The following is a 19,363-nucleotide window of genomic DNA, read 5'->3' on the forward strand; positions in this document are numbered from 1 at the left end:
GGAGTCGCATCCGCACAGTGCTAAAGATTTTCTCCAGCTTTTCACAGTTGAACCCCCACGTGTGAATGTGCCCTACCCAAGGATAGACCAAAAATGGTCCCAGTGGCTTCACAAGGCTTCATGTTTCGGCGGGGACGATAGATAAGGAAACCAAGTTCTCAGCTTGGGATATGTAATCACAATTCAGAACGAGTGTAGATAAGGACGTATCCTCCCACGCGGAGTATGTTCGAATGGTATTCGATGAATTTGAGAGCACCGAAGATAGCCATATCTCTTGGTTTCAATCACTCTGTGAGGTATCGTCATATAGAAGTGGATTCTGGATCCACTAAAAGACGGTGAATAGCGCCCCGGGACGATTTTTAAGGCTGGGAAGGCTGCGATAGGAAACATAGACTTCAAGTCCTCGTAGGAGTGACAGGGCTATATGATTGACACCCACTCTTAGAATGGAAGGTTTTGTGAAATAGTACTTCATAAGGAGAGATATATCAGTTGTTGTTCCTATCTCATAACAACGTCCTGTCTAATACCAGATCAAGTAAGCCAAAAGCAAATAACGCTTTATTCAATGTCAATGATAGCCTCACTCCAAGCAGGATGAGACAACAGTCAACCAGGTGCCACTCAAATAATTTAAGTTAAACCAGTTCATTACCATCACAACTTCCACCCATTATCTGCTCATCATTGAAAGTTTCGTCATGGCACCATGGAGTCATTAATCAATGGCATTATTTGCATGATGGAATCAGAGCAATTCCGAGGTCAACCAAGCTATTACATTACAGTAAGATATCGATACAATCGAATATAAAGATATTTTCGCGCCGATCCTGAACAATCAAGCCTGCCGCTTCTCTCGCTCCAAGCGTCTCTTCTCCCTCGCTTCCGGACCAGCAACCGTACCCATCAACACTAGACGGCGTCAGCAGATATCTCGAACGACAACAGAAGACACTTACCATCCCAATGCCTAAATGAACTGGAATAATTCCCCCAGAAATACCGGTGGTGATCATCGTGCCAATCCGCTCCTCCCCAGAACGGCAGGATCCGCCTCAGACTCCAGGGGAAATCGTAGCCGGAATGCGCATCGATGGCCTGGAACTGCCGCAGTGCGACCCAAGCGAGCACCGTTACCAGGTGCACATTGCAGTTCATCAGTCCCAGGAGCAATGGGGGGCCGATGGTGCCCAGGCCCAGCAGGAGGGTCTCCCAGGGACTGGCGTACTCGGCTGTTAGCCCGAAGGGCGCGGCGTATTGGTGGTGGATGCGGTGGATGGAGCGGTAGAGCGGGCCCCAGTGCATGGCGCGATGCAGCCAGTAGTGGTATGTGTCTTCGAGGAGGAAGAAGGTGATTGTTTGGGCGGTGAGGGTGCGGAGGTCTGGGAATGGGGTGGTGAAGCTCAGGCCGCAGAGTTCCATCATGGGGTGGAAGAGGACGATGAGGGGGAGCTCGATGACGAAGTGGATGAGGAGAATGTACTTTGTGCAGGCCCATTGCTCTGCTGCGGATGGAGGAGGTTTCTGGTCTTGGATCTTGTATTTGAGGAAGATGCTGGGGAGGGCGTCGGCGATGATCCAGGGGAAACAGCGGCTGAAGTAGATGATTTCGTGGGCGAGGAAGGTGATAATTCCTATATCTGTTAGACCTGGGACGGGACTGGTTGGTCGTCGTTGAATGGCTTACCAGTCGCGAGGATATTATTGTCCCAGAAGGCATAGTGCGCCCACCAGAGCCGCTCAAGACTGGAGAGTTGAGGCTGTTGCTGAGCGGCGAGGTCGAGAAGATCAGAATAGGTCGCCATGGCTGGCTGTGGATAGGTGGAATTGAGCGAGTCCATGGCGAATACCTCACTACTGGCTCAGTAGAGGGAGAGTTTGTCGGAAGCCAATTGATATTGTTGATGCTCTATATAGACCGCGCGGATAGGTCAAGTTACCCGGGATGGCATGATCCGAATGGCTGGACCAGCAACAGGCCACCCGGGAAGAAGGTGGATCCTAGGATAGGAGCCATGCAGGGACAGGCGATCATGATCTCTCCTTACCTTAAACACTGATCGATTATTTTAGCACGGAATACTCAGCTAATATCTTGGTGCCTACTCCGTATTATGGGCTCGTATGACATCGGCCCGCAGTTAGTGGATCGCCACCCGCAAGATTCAAACGGCATTAGAGCGAATCCCGAGACGGTGTTTGAAATATACCATCATTGTGGTTGATTCAATTGTAAATAGCGTGTCGACACCTGCATTTACCAGCTAAATGAATTATCTTCGCTCCTCCCTCTCATTCGCTTATCTTCTCGTGCAGTATTTGTTTATTCAACAACACTCTGTCAGACTTCCTTTTTTTTTTTTTTTTTTTTTTTTCTTATTACACAGCCAGGTTCTCGCATATGGTATGAAACACCATGATAATGAACCGGTTCAATCCGAGACTTGATTTTTTCCCAACGTCTTGAACATGTGCACAAACCGCGACGGCGCATCATCATGGCCACCGATAAATGGATAGCACACCATGTCATAATCCATCAAACGTGAAATGCCGCAGCGGCGACAGCCAACCCAACCGCCACAGACAATTCCACGCTCAAAGAACCAGCCCCACCAGACTGCTGCGCCCCAGTGGCAGACGCCGTGGCAGATGAAGTAGTCGAGACCAAAGTGGAAGCGGCCGCCCCGCTCGTGCCGGCAGAAGCACTACCCGTCTCCCGGGGCCCATCGCAGTGCCAATGGTCGCCGTGCGGTTCGCATCCAACCGACTCTGTGGGACTAGGAATCGTCGGGGTCGCGGTGCCGTCCTCGTCATCATGGTCGTGGTCATGGTCGTGGTCATGGTCGTGATCGTGGTCGCCAGAAGGCGCCGTAGTCATGGCCGCGGTGGAGGCGGGCCCGTCGCAGTGCCAGTGGTCCCCGTGTGGTTGGCATCCCACAGACTCAGTGGGACTTGGAGTACGGTGTAGTTCGCTGGTAGTACTAGCGGCTCCAGTTGCTGGACCATCACAGTGCCTATATGCCGTGAGCTTTACTGGATTGATTGTCTCCGTTCGTGTCATACCAGTGGTCGCCATGTGGCTCGCAGCCAACAGAGGCTGTAGGCGAAGGACCAGGATCTTGAGCCACGGCCGAGGTGGAGGCCAAGGCGAGGAGAGTAAAGATGAGGTGCTTCATTATGCTTAACAGGGACAACGGATCCTGGAGGAATGGAGGGAATGTGAGAATTGTTCCTGGAAGGAGAGGAAGGGTTCGAGGGTTTATATATGCTTGCTGGGGCCATGCTCCGTCCCTCTTCAAGTGCTGCCTCAAGATCATCTTTGATTAACGGTCTCTTGGCCTGAAGGAATACGGCATTGCCAAGCAGAGTGGAAGACCTCGGCGTCTTCAAGGTTCTCACTTGGTAACCTTTGTAGTACCAAATCCTGCGCCTGCACTGGGGCATTTCAACTGCGCACAGGCCAAGTGGGATGTGGGAGGTAGGAGCGACGATTGGGTGTCCAAAAATCTTAACACTGAGAAATTCTGTGAAGTTCCTGGAGTGAACTGAACATCCTAGATAAATTCCTATAGCTGTAAACAGAAATGCCAAGGGCCAAGTCGGCTGAACAGTGGGATGCCAAGGATGCTTGCGAGAACCTTGGGGACGACCTAGTCTAGCTCACTCTATTTGAACTGGTTATTTTATGCCTGGTTTTGCCTTCTGGTGTCTCAGGTGTCGAGGCTTAAGCACGTCATTCTGCATATTTTATTCAAGGACGCTCTTGCGCAGCAGAATAGTCACGTCACATTATCTCTGTTCTGTGCTTACAGTGGCATTGCAGCCACCACTTCCTTCAGAAGGAAGATAGCCAGAATGCATCAGCATCGTGATGCAATCAAAGTATCATTGCTGACTGCTCTTTCTGACGCCAATGTTGGCCTGGTTTTTACAGTGTTGAATTCCGAACTCCGACCCGGAATTGATCTTTTACTCCGAAAGAATTGACCAATAGGAGTGACCTACGATTCAGCTGGCAGTAGCTCTAACCAATGAGCGTTGGTAGCTGCCTCTCTAGCGTCAAAGGTACCTGCACATGCAGGGATGAAATATCCAGGCATCCAGGCTTACAGACGTGGACTTTCTCCCTATATAAACATGACCATCATCATTCCTGGCTCTTCTTCCCCATAATCTCGACCATATCATCAACAAAATGGTGTTCGAGACCAGGCACGATGAATGCGAGGAAACCCCCTTGCTAGGCCACGACCACGCATCAGAGTCCCGCCGCTCCACCAATGCACGATGGATCCTCATCGTCCTAAGCTTGGGCATCATCGCAATAAACTTTGGCTCTAATCTGGCTATGGCTCCGCAGATCCAAATATTCGAGTCAATTATCTGTCGGAAACTGCACCCGGAAATCGCATTTCTTACCACCCAGGAGCAGATTGATGCCAGATGCAAGGCCGCCGATGTGCAGGGTGAGCTTGCGCTTGTCAATGGCTGGAAGGAGACGCTCGATACGCTGCCGGGGATTTTTCTGGCGCTTCCATTTGGTCTGATGGCTGATCAAGCGGGACGGAAGATGGTGCTAAGGTTGAGTTTGCTTGGCTTGATTACGGAAGAGGTGATGGTGCGGATAATCGGTAAGTGACCTGATCGTAGTTTGTTTCCCTGCTGATAGCGTACAGCATGGTACAGCAGGTTTATTCCCCTGCGGACAGTGTGGTTCATGTCGGTATTTCAGCTCTGCGGTGGTGGCGCCCAGATTGCCAGGTCTATGCTTTTCACGATGATCACCGATGTGTTTCCGGTGGAGAAACGGTATGTCAATCAATCGGACGCGGATACACTAGATGGTAACGGTTGCAGGGCGAATATCTTCTCTGTCATTTATGCGTCAGCACAGGTAGCCGAGATTGTCGCAAGCCCGCTCAGCGCCTGGCTCATGTCCTGGACGCCCTGGCTCCCGTACTTCCTGGCAGTACTTTTCATGCTATGTGGTCTGTGTGCTTCCCTATGTGTGCCGGAAACGCTTCCCAAGTTGAGCAAACTGAGCGAGACGGGCAGCGAAGACGACGAGGCGGACGATGACGCTCCACGGACGGTCCGTCAACGTCTTCAAGTTGTCTGGAGTCACGCCAGGCACCAAATCATGCATCACGGCCGGTTCATCTTCGCCCAACGCAACATTGTTTGTATCTCCCTCGCCCTGCTGACGGCCAATGTGGCTATCCAGTCGCTCCTGATCATGCTACAGTATGTCTCAAAACGCTTCTCATGGTCCATGGCAAAGGTACAGTCCCATTCTCCATCACTTTTCCGTCCCCTTCTGACTTGGAACAGGCAAGCTTTCTCGTCTCCTTGAAAGGAATCATGAATTTTACCGCCCTACTCCTCATCCTTCCCGCGCTCTCCAAAACCCTAGACAGATTCCTCCCCCCTATACGCCGAGACCTGCGCATCTCCCTCGGCAGCGTCCTCACAATCGCGGCGGGGTACGTCCTCATGGCACTAGCCGCCAGCCCTACAGTCTTCGCTGTAGGTCTATCGATCTCCTCGCTGGGAGTGGGTTTCTTCCCGGCTCTACGCAGCGTTGCTACGGCATTGGTGGATGAGGCCGAGATAGGTCTGTTGGGGACGACAATTGCCTTGATGGAGGGTCTTGGTGCGATCATCGCGGGGCCGATGATGGCAGGCACGTTCAAGTTCAGTATGACGTTGCATGGGGTATGGCTTGGTCTTCCGTATATGACGGCGACCGCACTCGTTCTGATAGCTTGTTGGGCCACCTTGGTGATTAGAGTACCTCGGTTGGTGTAGCGTCGGATGGTATCAAAAGGATCAACTGCCGACAGACCTTCTGTAATGTTATTATGATATTGGAGCGTAGCGCATCCATCTTTTACTCACGTTGAGCAAATCGGGGAATGTTGACCGATGTGGATGGATCGCCAGTCGAACCCACAACCGCCGATGAGCCCCACGTAACCACAGGGTTCTCGGATCTCCCTAGGTGCTGATGATTGTCACCTATTTACTCCAGCTACTTCCATTGTCCACGAAAATCAATGTGGGATGATCCCCGCCAAGTGTGTGGGACAGCGATAGTAGCACAATTGCGGCACGGCATTTCATTTGCCATCTCTATACAAAATGCGGGGAAGGTTCTCCCCGGTATTCAGCTGAAGGCCGATAACCGAGACAAAGATATGTTTACATGGTATCGTTTCTCGCTCGTTGACAAACCTGATCTTAGATACTGGCATGCACAGCGAGATGAATATGGTAGGTTAGGACTTAGGACCAGCGACGCAGTCTGGGCACTGACTGTTTGACAGTCCGAAACATCGCAGGCAGAGATCCAGCCATGTCACGGAGCCTCCGTCCCGGACGTGGTCGCTATCGGAGAAGAACAAGAGTCTCTGGCGAAGTGGAAGGAACGATGTGGCATTAAGACAGAGAATCAGATCAGACTGGTGAAGTTGGCGCATATGCGCTATCAACATCCTGATCTTGATGCGATTACTGTCTTCCTCCAAGGTTAGTCATTGTCCTACTATCAGGAAGGCCTGACTGAAGGGAATAGATTTTGGTATGAAAGTTGTCAAAAGGACAGATGAGGAAGTGTGGTACCGAGGGTACGGGACGGATCAGTATGTTTACTATGCTCGCAAAGGGGCAGAGAAAGAGTTTCTCGGAGGGACGTTTGAGGTGGAATCGTATCAAGATTTGCAAAGGTATTTACAACCCTTATGACGAGACTTCAGGCTGCTGATATGTATGTAGGGCGGCCAATCTGCCCACAGGCAGCGCTATCCAAGAATTGAAAGACGCACCCGGAGGAGGCTTCATGGTCACCGTTAAAGATCCAGAAGGTTTCCCGATCAATCTCATCTACGGTCAGTCACCGGCAGCACCAGGTGAATATCCTTCCAAGCTTGTGGTCAACTACGAGTCAGACAAGCCTCGCATCCGTCACTTCCAGCGCTTCGTTTCCGGCCCTGCAGCCGTCCACAAGGTACGTCTCCCCAGGCCATCCTTACACCATAACTAACAGATACAGCTGGGTCACTTCGGCCTGTGCGTCCAAAAATTCCAGGAAATGGTCACCTTTTATACAACAACCTTCAACCTTGTGCCGAGCGACTTCCTCTATGTTGGGAAAGACGGGAAGAAGAAGAATGTTGCTCTCTTCGCGCACATCGATCGCGGCGCAGACTATGTCGACCACCACAGTTTCTTCATGAGCACGAATCCCACCTCGCATATACATCATTGCTCATTTGAAGAGCATGACTTTGACACGCAGAACCTGGGACATCAGTGGCTGGCGAAGAAGGGTTATGAGCCTGTTTGGGGCGTGGGACGACACATTCTCGGCTCGCAGCTGTTTGATTACTGGTGGGATACCACCGGGTACATGATTGAGCATTATGCAGATGGGGACTTGGTGAGTGAGGAGACGCCCATTGGGTATGGGCCTGCGGGTGATGAATCGTTGGCTGTTTGGGGGCCGGAGGTACCCAAGTGGTTTTTGGACTAGCCTGTCGCTTATTTATTCAAGCATTGATGTACTAGTCTAGCAGCGAATAGCCTGTCTATTGCTTCCTTTCAGGCAAAATTCCTCCAACTGGCGCACCGCAGCAAGAACTCTCTTCTCAGCATCCGCCAGCTCTCATCCACATTCTGGTCCTTCTCGTCCTCCATCCACCACGGCGCAATATATTCTTCTACCTCGTCAAGCAGCCTCAGTTGAATCCATATCCTCTGTCTTTGACGTATAAGCACGCCTTTCGTCGAGTCTCGTAGGAAATGCACGGCATGTATTCGAAAAACCATCCTGATCGTCAACGAAGACATCCAGAACAACTAAGCGTAGAATGATAGGAGAGAGAGAATGCAGCTTGATCAAAGAGCCTTTCTGTAGGAAGGCTTATCATGATGGCATTCTCCAATTGATGAATACGATAGCTGAATGAAGAATCATGAGTGAGAACAGCGGTAATGGTTCTTCTATATTACTAATATCAAGGCTCATAGTGCCATTATATTTATTGTGGAGTGTCCATTAGTTCACCAGTATATTATTAAACATGTGATTCCAGATAGGTTTCATAATTCATAGTGTAATATCAGTTTGTACTTATCTAGCTCTAGTGTTTGTGTTATGATGTCCACATCCACGTAGAGCCAAGATGTTCTTGGCCAGAGGAAATGTTCTTGGACAACCTGATAAGCCTTTATGGATCGATATAAGCATATGACAGGATCGAGCTTGATTTTGATCTTGGTTCAGCTTCCTGTCAACCATAAAACCCTTATTGAAAACGTGTTTCGACGATCATTCCTAGCGCAGTGGAGATAGTAGTGTAATAATGTGTTCAGCACCTTCTTCGACTTGGACGATGATTTAACTAGTCGATATAAGAACCTACTTATTATTAGAATATACAAGGTAAAAAGATAATGGCGCTGTTAGCAGAATTGTAATCGTGAGCATACTGGCCAGGTCATTGAAGATCTGCACCGATGACGTTTTGGGCCGTTTTGCGGCTTGCTTGTTCGTTGACGTCATACCGTCAATCACAAAGCATTACCAAGACCACCACCATCAGAGTGTCGGACCACCAGATATTGCCAAAAAGGAAACAAGTTTCGGGCTTTTGTGTAACATTATTAATTCGGCATGGCTCAACTTATATTAGTCAGTCATCCTCTTTGAAGATCTGAGCTGCCCAAACTGTCAAGCCTTCACCCCTTGTCTCCTGCCTACTTTATCTATTCCCTCGGCTCGGTTACTGAGCAGCAATAGCATCCATTGTTTGAGAATTAAACTGTCCTGATAATCCGACTTCTTCAATGGCCATCATATGGGGTCTCGACCTCCACGAAATACAATGGAACAAATTCAAAGGAGCGAGAATGTTCAACCGCGCGTACCACTTGCGTCGCACAAAGATGATTGTCTACCAGATGGCCATGATATTCTGCGTCATTTCTGAGTCGGTTGGAACTGCCGCTTTGTCAGGTACTTTACCCCGATGGCTACCGGGATCACCAATCTAATCTTGGTTGTGTCTAGATTACCTCGATCAACAAGATGACATCCAGAAACAGCACCCCGAAGTCAAAGTCCACAACAACGACTTCATCGGCGCCGCGTCGTATAATATCTTCGTCGGAGTCTCCGTTGCAACCATCTTCGGCGCCGCGTTTTTCTTCGATCTGTTCTGGCCGGAACGACACGAGAGCAAATCTGTTCGATTGGCGTGGAAGATATCTGCAGTGGTGGTGTCGGTGATGATGCTTGCTTCTGCTCTGGCAATGACTGTAGGCCTTGATATTCCAATTTACTGCTGTGCAGCCTGCTCATGAGACTAGATCATCACCGCCACACATAGCGCCCGTATCACCGGGACCGACGCCGTATCCGCCAGGAAATACTGGGCGGAACCGGCCAAAAAGCCTGCTCTGCGTACGTATCCGCCTGCTGCTGCTTCTGTGACGCTGGCTAACATCATGGAGAATACCGGACAAACCCCAAAGCTATTACATCCGTTGTCTTTGCGTGGCCCGGTTGGGTTGCGACTGTTGCAAGGTATGTCATTCCTTTGGATTACGCTGCACGAGCAGATTGCTGATGCAGGACAGTACTGCCATTCTGCTCATGTCTCATAAGCATGATGACGAGCTGGGCCCGAAATCGAACTATGGACGCGAGACGGAGAGCGTTCCGGCAATCCAGGAAACGGAGGGTAAAACAACGACCGTATAGTATCATTTGTAATTTGGATGATGTTATGACTTGTATGATACCATTAATGATAGATTGCCATTGCTATTGGATTAATAGAAGAAGTGCTCTAGGGCTTCCTGATGTTAATACTCGGCACGGATCAGCTTATAGAGCTTAAACCTAGCACACTAGATGTTCTATTAGGGCTATCCACAGTATTGATCTCGAGGGTCGTAATAGTCTTTCTGCAAATTTCATACCATCACCTAGGAAGCAGCTATTACTCGACTCGCTATGATTCGCGAGTTAGAGTACAGTATCGTTTTGCCTTATCAACTAGACGATTATTGCGCGACCATTGGAGAAGACAAGGCCTATCAAAAGGAGAATCCCGTCAGGCAGGCAAATGACGATGCATTTCCCTAGCCTCTTGGAGTGTTTACTCATCGCCTTTCTCTCATCCTTTCCACACTGGGCGCCAGAAACAGTTAGAACCAGGGACAAAAAAGTGATATTCTGATAAGTGCAGCCAACTAAGAGTCGAGGTAAGAATAGTGGAGAAGAAATACTAACCTGACTAGGATGTGTAATATATGTGCACGCCATATGGTGAAACCTGGCAAGGGCGAAATGCGCAGGTAGAAAACCGTTCAGTAGCGGGAAATGTCGAAGCACGACAGCATTGATTGCTACTTCTGAGGCGAAACGGTTGGCGTGGGGGGTTTTGGTTATTCGTGTCAGTCATTGTCATCATTGATCATTATCCAACTGTCTGTTGTGATGTCCATTTATTATCTCCCCACATTCCGAGACATGATCCTTGAAACTGTCGGTTGTAAACATCCGGCGCCAATGAAGCGGCTTATCATAATGGTGGGATTTGCAAGCAATACAGTGAAACCCCCATTCAACAGTTCCTAGGCGTGTATCTATGAGTGGTGCACGGACAATGCCCATGAAACGTTTGGGATTCGACGAAAATCCATCAAAGTCATCCTCTAATTTGGGCCGGCGCGTACGTTTACTTTGCCGCGCCTCATGTCCTGAGGCCCGACGCTGATACTTCTCCAGTTTTTCAGATGCCATTTCTGCTGCATGATGTTCCATGGCACTGACGGACCCATGCAAACGAATCCCAGCTTGTCGTGCAGCGTCATGATCAATGAGTGTAAGTCGCGTACTGCATTTGATCTCCCGTGGTGAGTAGCGGCCTGGAATACTTTTCATTCGAGGCAAATTCGCTACGTGCTCTCGACGGAGTCCAAATTTCCGCATGGCATCCGTTCGGAGCAGTGGAAGATAAGCAGTCTTCTCCGTGAAGCAGAGAAAACAAACACGACGACACGTTATCAGGTATAGATAGCCGCCAAAATCACCACAGCCGTCGCACTCAGCCGTACATAGCTTTGCGTAGAAGTTTTGACATGAGATCCAATCTCCTGTTTCGATGCTCAGGATTCCTCGGATGGTAGCAGGTGCGTGCTGGATGATCTGTCGGTATTGTGGAATCGAATCTATGACCCGTCTGGCTTGTCTATTGACGCGTCGGAAGTCGGTAAGTGACCGGATTCCAAGTTGCACGAGCACTATGTTAAGAAGTTCCAAAGGGAGTTTGTCCAAGGCTCCCAACGTACTCCTTGGGGCATCATGTTGCTGTCCATTGTCGAGCGGACAGAGGCTTTCAATACCATCCAGTGTATGATCCCTCAGGTCAATGTAGTAGTATGTCGATTCACTCGTTTTGCGAATAATTGCCATAACTCCTCTCCAGTTCAGAGTCTCTCAATCAATTCTTGTGGCCAGAGTAGGTGGAGAGTAAGGTGGGGAAACAGGAGATGCAAGGCGCGAAATATCTTGATTGGTATGAGGCATGACACAGACCAGAACGGGGCGTTTCCAGGATGGTAGTCACATGTTTTTTTACTAGGAGTTATCCTCTATTCATTGCTATTCCATCCTGAGGGTATCTTCTACTCTAAGGGGATCTTCTGTTCTGCTCACTGCCATGTGGAATCCTTATTTTTCTGCTTTCATCCTCAGTGGGTAGCACTTACGACTGAGCTAGTCGGCCTGTGTCCAGATTCTTAGTATATCATCCCCATCGCAAATACATTGAATTCCTCGCCCTGAATATACTTGCATATGGAACAGGGTTATGTGGTGTTATAGGTATAACAGCTGAATATCTATAAGTTTGCAGGATTTGAGCTAAAGCTCTGTGACTAGGTGGAGCATACAGTACAGAATATAGAAGAGTTGGGAATGACCATGGAGTTTTGATGAGCGTAAAGTATGTGCATCCTATCTAAGGCAAACTAACCTGTATAACTCATCTTCACTATGTCGTTCTCTATGCTCCAACCGTGCCAATTAGTCAAATCGTCCATGCTATTACCTACCCCAGATCTTCTGGCTTATCTGGTCCTTGTATAGGTGCATATTTTTCTCCTTCAGAAACACCAGTATTGCCCACATTTCCCTTGCTTGGATACTGACATTCTTCTTTTAAACATAGGGTGAATTCCTTAGTGGATGACACTGCTGAATCAACCTCAGATTCACCCTGAACCACAGACTATGCACACTACTCGATGACACCAGTAACAATCGCCCGTACGCTCAAGTTCCCCTTCTCAGGGTACGGGGTGCCAAAATCCCGAGCGAATTCAATATTCTCCTTGGGCGTTTCGTACAGCTCCATGTCAAACCGGCGTACCAACGTCGCGATAACCAGGAAGAGCTCCGCATATGCTAGACTACATAGGTCAGTAGTGAACAGCTGGTCGAGAGATATTACACATACTTCAAGCCAACACACATCCGACTTCCCTTGGAGAAGTTTACTAGGTACCGATCGAGCCGTTGTCCCTTGGCAGCGGCACGCATCCATCTTTCCGGGTCGAATGCGTGTGGGTCGGGGAAGATTTCGGGGTCCATGAGGACGAAGTAGTTTGTTTCGCTGACGGGAGTCTATACGTACGTCTGTTAATCTTGCTCCTAGACCTTGTGGCTTATTGTACTGACCCCCGGTGGTATAGTGTAGCCCTTGTATACCAACGCCTCCGTAGGCGCGACTCTTGCAGAGCGATTCGCGATACCAGTAGAGAGACGCAGGGATTCAGCAATCACGCCGGACTGCTAGGGTTAGTAATGTAGAAACCCCGTCGGTCTAGAATCTCACAAAGTAAGGTAACTGTTCAAGCTGGTTCCAGGTCGGTCTCGAATCTGTGGTAGGCATCGCCTGCTTCAATTCCTCCCTGAGCTTGTTCCGAATATCCTTCCTGCTATACAAATGCCACACGCCGAGCGCAAGCGAACGAGCCGTCGTCTCCGTGCCACCAATCACCAGGGCGAATCCTTCGTTCATCAGCCGCTCCGGCTTGCGCATGTGTGCCGGCACCGTCGGCGCCGCAAGAGCCTCAATCACAGTGCCGCTGTCGCTGTTCTTGGAACGCGAATGCGCATTCTCCAGCGCGTCCGCGGCCCGATTGTACAGCTCCTTCTTCTGACTGGCGAGAGCAAACGCCGGGGGGTTGTACTTGCGCAAGAACTCCAGCGGCGTCAACTTCATGATGGTTTGCAGGACGGGGAAAAAGTACAGGAGGTGCGCTTGCTGGAAGAGCCCGTTAATCCCATCTCTGACCTTGGCGTTGAACCCCTCCTTGTCGACGTTAGCCGGGTTGAACCCGTACACGTACTTGTGGATAACATCGGAGGTCAAGGCTGCGAATCCCGCGTCCAGACTGACCACCTGATGCGAGGCATGGGCTTCCTTGAAGTGGTAGACGAGTCTGTCGAGGCTTTCGTGGATCAGGCCCTCCATTTTCTCGATGGCCCGCTTCGAAAAGTATTTCTCGACGGGTGCGCGCCGCTGCCGGTGAGACTCTGGGTCGATGCTGGAGAAGCCGGAGCCTTCGAGGTCGAACTGCTTGGTTAGTACGGGGTCCTTCTCGCGCTTGCGAAGGCTGGAGGCGTAGATCTCATCGTAGTAGTCGGGGTCCTTGATGTGGACTTCCCGCGGGTTTATGCGGATGATCGGACCTGAGACGGTTAGCTGTCTGAGCTGGTCTGTAATCAAGATATACTCACCGTATAGTTGGTGCAATCGTTCGAGTTCCCAGATGAAGAGACCACCCCTGATGATGTTGTGGTAGAATTCGTAGCCATGGGTGATCGCAGCCAGTTTTGGTCCGGGAATATGGCTCAGCGGGTGGAAATAGAGTCGGTAAATGATCTGGATGACCCAGTAGATGGCCAGCCCTACCACGAGTACGGCTAGGACAGCCATTGTGATCCTGCCTTTGTCCTAGGATACCATTATTGAGCGAATTTTCGACACCAGGCTCCCAGAATTCCACCTACAGGAATTGCTTTCAAAGAGGGGCTATCTCCGTGTTTTAACAATTCTCATGTGAAACAGAATGGGGGGGTTAATCAGCTCTCCTGGCATTGTGGACAGGATGGTTGTGGTGACACGTTGACAGGTCTAGTCTAGTTCGCTTCGCTAGGAACTAGCTTCCTGCAACTAAAGTAACGAAGCTGACTTGACTGTTGAAAATTGAGGCACGCAGATGCTGCACCCTGCAGCTTTCAACCAACTAAACCAATCTGAGACAATTTGCATCGGCTGCCCCGCAATCAACACGGAAAAATGTTTGTGTCTGGGAATAGGAAGAAGTGGCGAGCCTCCACATGAACCATGCTTGAGGAAATCACTGAATCATTGATGTGCTTATGCTGCAGAAGTAATGACTCGAGAGAACTAGGTTGGTAGAAATGCCTAAAGTAGGCTTTGTCTTTCTTAGTTTGGCTTGTCTGCCCTAAGATTCCGTAAATATATTGAAAGAACAGAGACTATCCTGAATAGAGCAGCCATTCCTAGCTTGCTCAGATGCAGTCCTCGGATCCTTGGAGTCCTCATCCTTCGCCACTGAATACAAACATTATTTTAGCAGTTCACCTCTCGTAGAACTGAACAGCTTTACATGACTCAGCTTCCCCTTGGAGACTGTGGAGATATCCTTGATTCTCTTTTTAGAGATGATCTACATCATCTAAGTACACAGCCATTGATAAATGGAGACTGTGCTATTGGGATCGGCTTATAAATGGTCGGTACTCGGCACTAACTGTTAGTATAAACTCAATGTTCAATGATCTGTCTTGACTCTTGACTCTGGATTGATGTTCCGTCTCCTTTTCTCACACTCTTATGTTATTTGTTTATATAAGAGAGTACAGTAACATGAGTCAGGCTCATTACTTCGACCTGTATCTTCAAATTGTAGATATTTGCAATACCGCTGCCCTCTTAGCTCTTTTCTCAGAGCAGAATAACTGTCATTCCAGCCTTGTCTAAGCCTAGCCAGAGACTAGCCACATAGCCAACCAACATAAAGATAAACCATTGGCTCACTATATTTGTCTAATCCGCCTGAGCGGCTCATGCCATGCACACATTTCTTAGCTAGCGGCCCAAGAGCCTTTTAAGCTCCACAGAAGCCCATGCGGCTGACATTACTTTCCTCGAACAAAACGTCCTGATTACACAAGCTCCGTGCTGCCCGTGATGGAAACCAAGCAGACCAAGGAACCCAGTTCTCCCGAACAGCCTGGTCTTGAAGTGGTGATACCCGATGGTCTGATTCCGCAGTATGAGAGAGATGCACCCCTCTACTACGCCGGAGATGGATCCGAGGCACCGATACCAGTCGAAACAGAGGTTGGCCAAGGCCAAGAAGTCAAAAGTGTGAAAGAAGCTTCACGAACAATATGCGGGTTCCGGCGACGGTATTTCTGGATTGCTGTGGTTGTTGCTGTGGTTGTCATTGCTGTAGCGGCGGGTGTAGGCGGTTCTTTTGCGAAAAAGGACTCCGGGTAGGTAGAGAATGTATATGAATGATTGAACCATGCTGATCCGGGTATTCAATGGAACAGTACCTCCAACCCTACCTCGACCGCAACGGCGGCCTCTACTTCGACTTCGACTTCGTCTTCGGCGACCTCCAGCGTCACAAGCTGTCCGGCGATGAACGGGACGACAATCACCGTCCAGCAAAAGGACTATATCCAATTATGCCACACGGATCTTTGCTCTGACACGGGTGGTTGTGCTAGCGTCACCATATCCGACGAGAACCTCGTAAACTTCAAGACCAATTCCCTTGAACAGTGCATCCAGCGCTGTGTAAGTTATAATATCATGATCAAGGGAGCCGAATGCAAGGGAGTGAGCTGGGATGAAACAGCGCCTTCATCCACCAACCGCACCCATCGCTGCTTCTTGAAGAATGATACGAGTATCAGAAAGACGGCACCAAGTGGCTGGACCATTCTCAGTGCAGTCGCCAAGGACTGAGTCGTTTCTTCGGTGTTTGCTCTCTAGCAATTATTATGGACATGTCAGAGCCTGTTTGTCAAATGTACCTGTACCAGGCGAGGTTGACCTGGACTGTGAATTCAACCTTCAAAATTTTCAATGACTAAAGATGAGCGATTAATGAAGGAAAAAGAAAGAGGGAAAAAGATATCATTGCATCATCCGTGAATCGAACACGGGCCTCGTCGATGGCAACGACGAATTCTACCACTAGACCAATGATGCTGTTGCTTGGCCATTCCCTGCCCATTTAGCTATATAACCAAATCTCTGCGCCGTATAAAGGCATCGGGTTTTAATAGGTAGTAATGATCAATTACATGGCCTAGTTTAGAAATGGTCTATTACATGGCCTAGTTTAGATTATTTGTAAGGTTAAATTTGTCACGATCCATCTATATATGTACTCCCCATTTGCATAAACCATAGGAATGGTCAACACCTGAACTGACTCAATTACATATTACAACAACATGTTCCCCATTATGACAATAGCACAAGAGGGCTGACTTTCGGGCTGTATTGCAAGATTGACCAGTTCATAAACTAGCTGTGAATGTCCCTTCAATCCGCTCGATTTGCGCAACGCCCCGCTTGTAGCTCTCAATAGCCTGTAACCGATCAGCATAAGCTGCTACTCCTGGATACTGACTCCGAAGGGACGCCAGCCTGGACAACGCCGCGATGACCGAGTAGCTCAACTGAATATCAGCAGCTGTGATCTTATCTCCACAAAGATAAGGACCGCCCCCCGGCGCCGTCTTAAGCCGGTCTTCCAGGAAGCCAAGATGCGTGTGGATGTTGGGATTGATAAAGGCCCCGTCCACCTTGGACGCTATCATCCTAGTCACTGGCTTGATGAAAAATGGAACTGGCGCATTCCTCACGCCTGAGAAATCATCAGTACATCATTTACGAGGGGAGATCTATGTAGTATAGACCTACCGTCCATAACCACCTTCATCACCAAGAACGGCGCCAGACTGCCCTCAGTGTAATGCATGAAATACTGGTATCGCATCCACGCTTCCGTCTCCCCGCCGACCTGGCCTTCTTTACCCTCGGCATATCGCTGCGGAATGAGTCTCTCCCCACCGAAGTGGGTGCAGAGATACTCGATGATCACCGCGGACTCGGCCAGAACGAGTGGCTCCGGGCTATTGGGTGTGGTGATGGTGACAACGGGGGATTTACCCAGCGGATGGATCTTTTTCAATTCATCGGGTGCTGTCATGTCGGCTTTGCGCTTGAAGGTCTTGATCTCATAGGGGACGTTGAGTTCCTCCAGGAGCCAGACGATCCGTTGGGCACGGGACTTTTCCAGCCTGGTTCCGGTTAGTTTCGTTTTTCCTTTCTGGCATTGCGCGATGCAGTAGACTTGGGTTACCAGTATAGCGTGATTTTGGTATCTCGAGTATCTGTCATTGTGAGGAGAGGATGGTGAGCTGCAGATTATTGCTCGATCTCTCGAGGAATCCGAGGTATAGTTGTCACCTGTGATTGCAATGGAATCAAGGCCTGTATAATCTATATACAAAGGGTCACCCGGCCCCAGCCTGAAGGTTTGCTTATATATGTTGGAGGGTTAGCTGTAAGTGAATACTGCGGAGGAATCCCGATCTCGGCTCAAACTTTCCTCCGTATTCCTATGTCCCAGGCGTGGACATTCCCGCCCTTGGCAGACGGAGGCTCGTATTCGTTCTACTCTCCAATCTCTATTGGACCGCGAGGTTTTCTGTCGAGTGTGATGACGCTGTCGGACACGAGTCATCCCGCTTGCGGATAGTAGTACTGCCCGCCACAGTCAACTCGAACACAGCCCGGAGGTTGCTGTTGCCTGTCAACTAAATCCAGTATTCTGAGGGAGTAGACGGTTTTTACAAGATTCTAATCAGTTTCAGAGTTCCTGAAAATAGTATTCTCTTTATTTGTTTATAGGCTATGTCCTATACATGCATTATCTGGGCAAGTCCTCTAGCATACTCTAACCCAATCACCTTATCCTTGGCGAACCGCCTGGTAAGTTGACGGGTCGTCTTCCCACAGAGGTATACCAGGATGCACAGCAGACCAAAGGCATTCGTCAAGCCGGCGAAAGTGCCAAAGGCGGCGTCATATCTACGCGAGGCAATAAAACTGGGGCAGACTATAGCCCGTTACAAAGGAGGTGATCTCCTGGAAGCCCAGATGATGACCAGAATGAGATGTCAATAATCAGTATTATGCTCAGATAATCGACTTCTCCTCTTGAGCTTCGCTTTGCATGCATACATAACTGTCCGATACATTTGTGTATAACACACGCTCCGATATCCGACTCTATCAATACAGATGAAATAGCGGGCCGATGGCAGGATATTCTCTACTAGCTAGTTCAGCAGGTAGATTCCACGTGATTTCTAATATAAGGTTGATTAAGCCTACCTCTGGACTGTCTTCGATAAGTACTGAGCCGTTGCTTTCGACCGTGTATAAGGCACATAGAATGGAGCACAGACTCCCGCAGCTAAAGAGATTCTCACACCCGCTTTGAGGAGCATGGTCACTGTTCAAGATAGTTCATGAAGCTGGTGTTTGCACTGGGTCATGTTCATGTTCTGACTTCTGAGTGATGGCAGCTGTGAGCTTGTAGATCTAAGATGGACGTACTCAGGCTGTGCAGCACTCCAGTCTTTCCATCTTGTTCCCTGACGGAATGATTACAATTAGACGCACACTGATTGGCGCGGAGCTGCATGAGGCCGCAAATGGAAGGTCATCTGAACAGGACGAGTGGTGGTATGCAACACAATCCAACGACGAAGCTGATTCGCTCCATTGAAGGACTGGATCCACGCGGGGACCGTCCCCACATATTCTACCCCGCGTTTGCCATTGTTGACAGTTCTGGAATTGAATGAAGATTCGCCTTGTATATGCTGGCTGCACCAGTGCTCTGGTCATAATGTCAATCATACCCTTTGAAGTTAGCCCACGTGCCGATGGGCCATGCTGCACTGTAAAGCAACACCGCCAAATTTGATAGGATGCTCGCCCCGGAGCAACCGCGCCTAAGGAACAACGTAACACTGCTTCAAGAAGTCGGGCACACTTCCCTCTGAGTGGTTCAATATAGAAGATTTATTGACTGATAGTCCATTTCGGTAAATCTCCTTGTGAGCCATGATCTGCATGTACGAAATTTGTCTTCTGATTCGTTTATATCAGGCATGCATCATATTTCTGGTAATACCGTCTGAACGGGCTAT

General features: G+C 49.3%; 7 protein-coding genes and 1 non-coding gene across 8 annotated transcripts; 3 read left to right on the forward strand and 5 right to left on the reverse strand.

Annotated features, from left to right (window-relative positions):
- Positions 1–847: 847 nt before the first annotated feature.
- Aud_008996 (sterol desaturase family protein) lies at positions 848–1,850 on the reverse strand (the record flags this gene model as incomplete). The annotated part of the gene is made up of 3 exons (XM_043293860.1): positions 848–921; positions 969–1,649; positions 1,697–1,850. The coding sequence occupies 3 exons, from the start codon at positions 1,848–1,850 to the stop codon at positions 848–850; spliced, it is 909 nt and encodes a 302-aa protein (XP_043149795.1).
- A 698-nt stretch (positions 1,851–2,548) lies between these two features.
- Positions 2,549–3,188, reverse strand: Aud_008997 (uncharacterized protein; the record flags this gene model as incomplete). The annotated part of the gene is made up of 2 exons (XM_043293861.1): positions 2,549–3,026; positions 3,076–3,188. The coding sequence occupies 2 exons, from the start codon at positions 3,186–3,188 to the stop codon at positions 2,549–2,551; spliced, it is 591 nt and encodes a 196-aa protein (XP_043149796.1).
- A 1,019-nt stretch (positions 3,189–4,207) lies between these two features.
- Aud_008998 (putative MFS transporter) lies at positions 4,208–7,543 on the forward strand (the record flags this gene model as incomplete). The annotated part of the gene is made up of 9 exons (XM_043293862.1): positions 4,208–4,643; positions 4,722–4,821; positions 4,870–5,293; positions 5,344–5,710; positions 6,257–6,285; positions 6,339–6,540; positions 6,587–6,737; positions 6,787–7,018; positions 7,064–7,543. The coding sequence occupies 9 exons, from the start codon at positions 4,208–4,210 to the stop codon at positions 7,541–7,543; spliced, it is 2,421 nt and encodes an 806-aa protein (XP_043149797.1).
- A 1,316-nt stretch (positions 7,544–8,859) lies between these two features.
- Aud_008999 (uncharacterized protein) lies at positions 8,860–9,775 on the forward strand (the record flags this gene model as incomplete). Its single annotated transcript, XM_043293863.1, has 5 exons — positions 8,860–9,028; positions 9,083–9,330; positions 9,382–9,475; positions 9,526–9,598; positions 9,652–9,775. 5 exons carry the CDS (start codon positions 8,860–8,862, stop codon positions 9,773–9,775), a joined length of 708 nt encoding a protein of 235 aa, XP_043149798.1.
- Positions 9,776–12,320: 2,545 nt separating this feature from the next.
- On the reverse strand, positions 12,321–14,024 carry Aud_009000 (cytochrome P450; the record flags this gene model as incomplete). Its single annotated transcript, XM_043293864.1, has 5 exons — positions 12,321–12,492; positions 12,540–12,706; positions 12,761–12,871; positions 12,918–13,777; positions 13,826–14,024. The coding sequence occupies 5 exons, from the start codon at positions 14,022–14,024 to the stop codon at positions 12,321–12,323; spliced, it is 1,509 nt and encodes a 502-aa protein (XP_043149799.1).
- A 1,281-nt stretch (positions 14,025–15,305) lies between these two features.
- Aud_009001 (uncharacterized protein) lies at positions 15,306–16,094 on the forward strand (the record flags this gene model as incomplete). Its single annotated transcript, XM_043293865.1, has 2 exons — positions 15,306–15,613; positions 15,674–16,094. 2 exons carry the CDS (start codon positions 15,306–15,308, stop codon positions 16,092–16,094), a joined length of 729 nt encoding a protein of 242 aa, XP_043149800.1.
- A 175-nt stretch (positions 16,095–16,269) lies between these two features.
- Positions 16,270–16,340, reverse strand: Aud_009002. Its single transcript has one exon. It is a non-coding gene; the product is annotated as a tRNA-Gly (tRNA).
- Positions 16,341–16,654: 314 nt separating this feature from the next.
- Positions 16,655–17,540, reverse strand: Aud_009003 (glutathione S-transferase; the record flags this gene model as incomplete). Its single annotated transcript, XM_043293866.1, has 3 exons — positions 16,655–17,004; positions 17,061–17,440; positions 17,503–17,540. 3 exons carry the CDS (start codon positions 17,538–17,540, stop codon positions 16,655–16,657), a joined length of 768 nt encoding a protein of 255 aa, XP_043149801.1.
- Positions 17,541–19,363: the final 1,823 nt, after the last annotated feature.

This window comes from Aspergillus udagawae (assembly GCF_001078395.1).
Source record: "Aspergillus udagawae IFM 46973 DNA, scaffold_7, whole genome shotgun sequence".
NCBI classification, from domain to species: Eukaryota; Fungi; Ascomycota; class Eurotiomycetes; order Eurotiales; family Aspergillaceae; genus Aspergillus; species Aspergillus udagawae.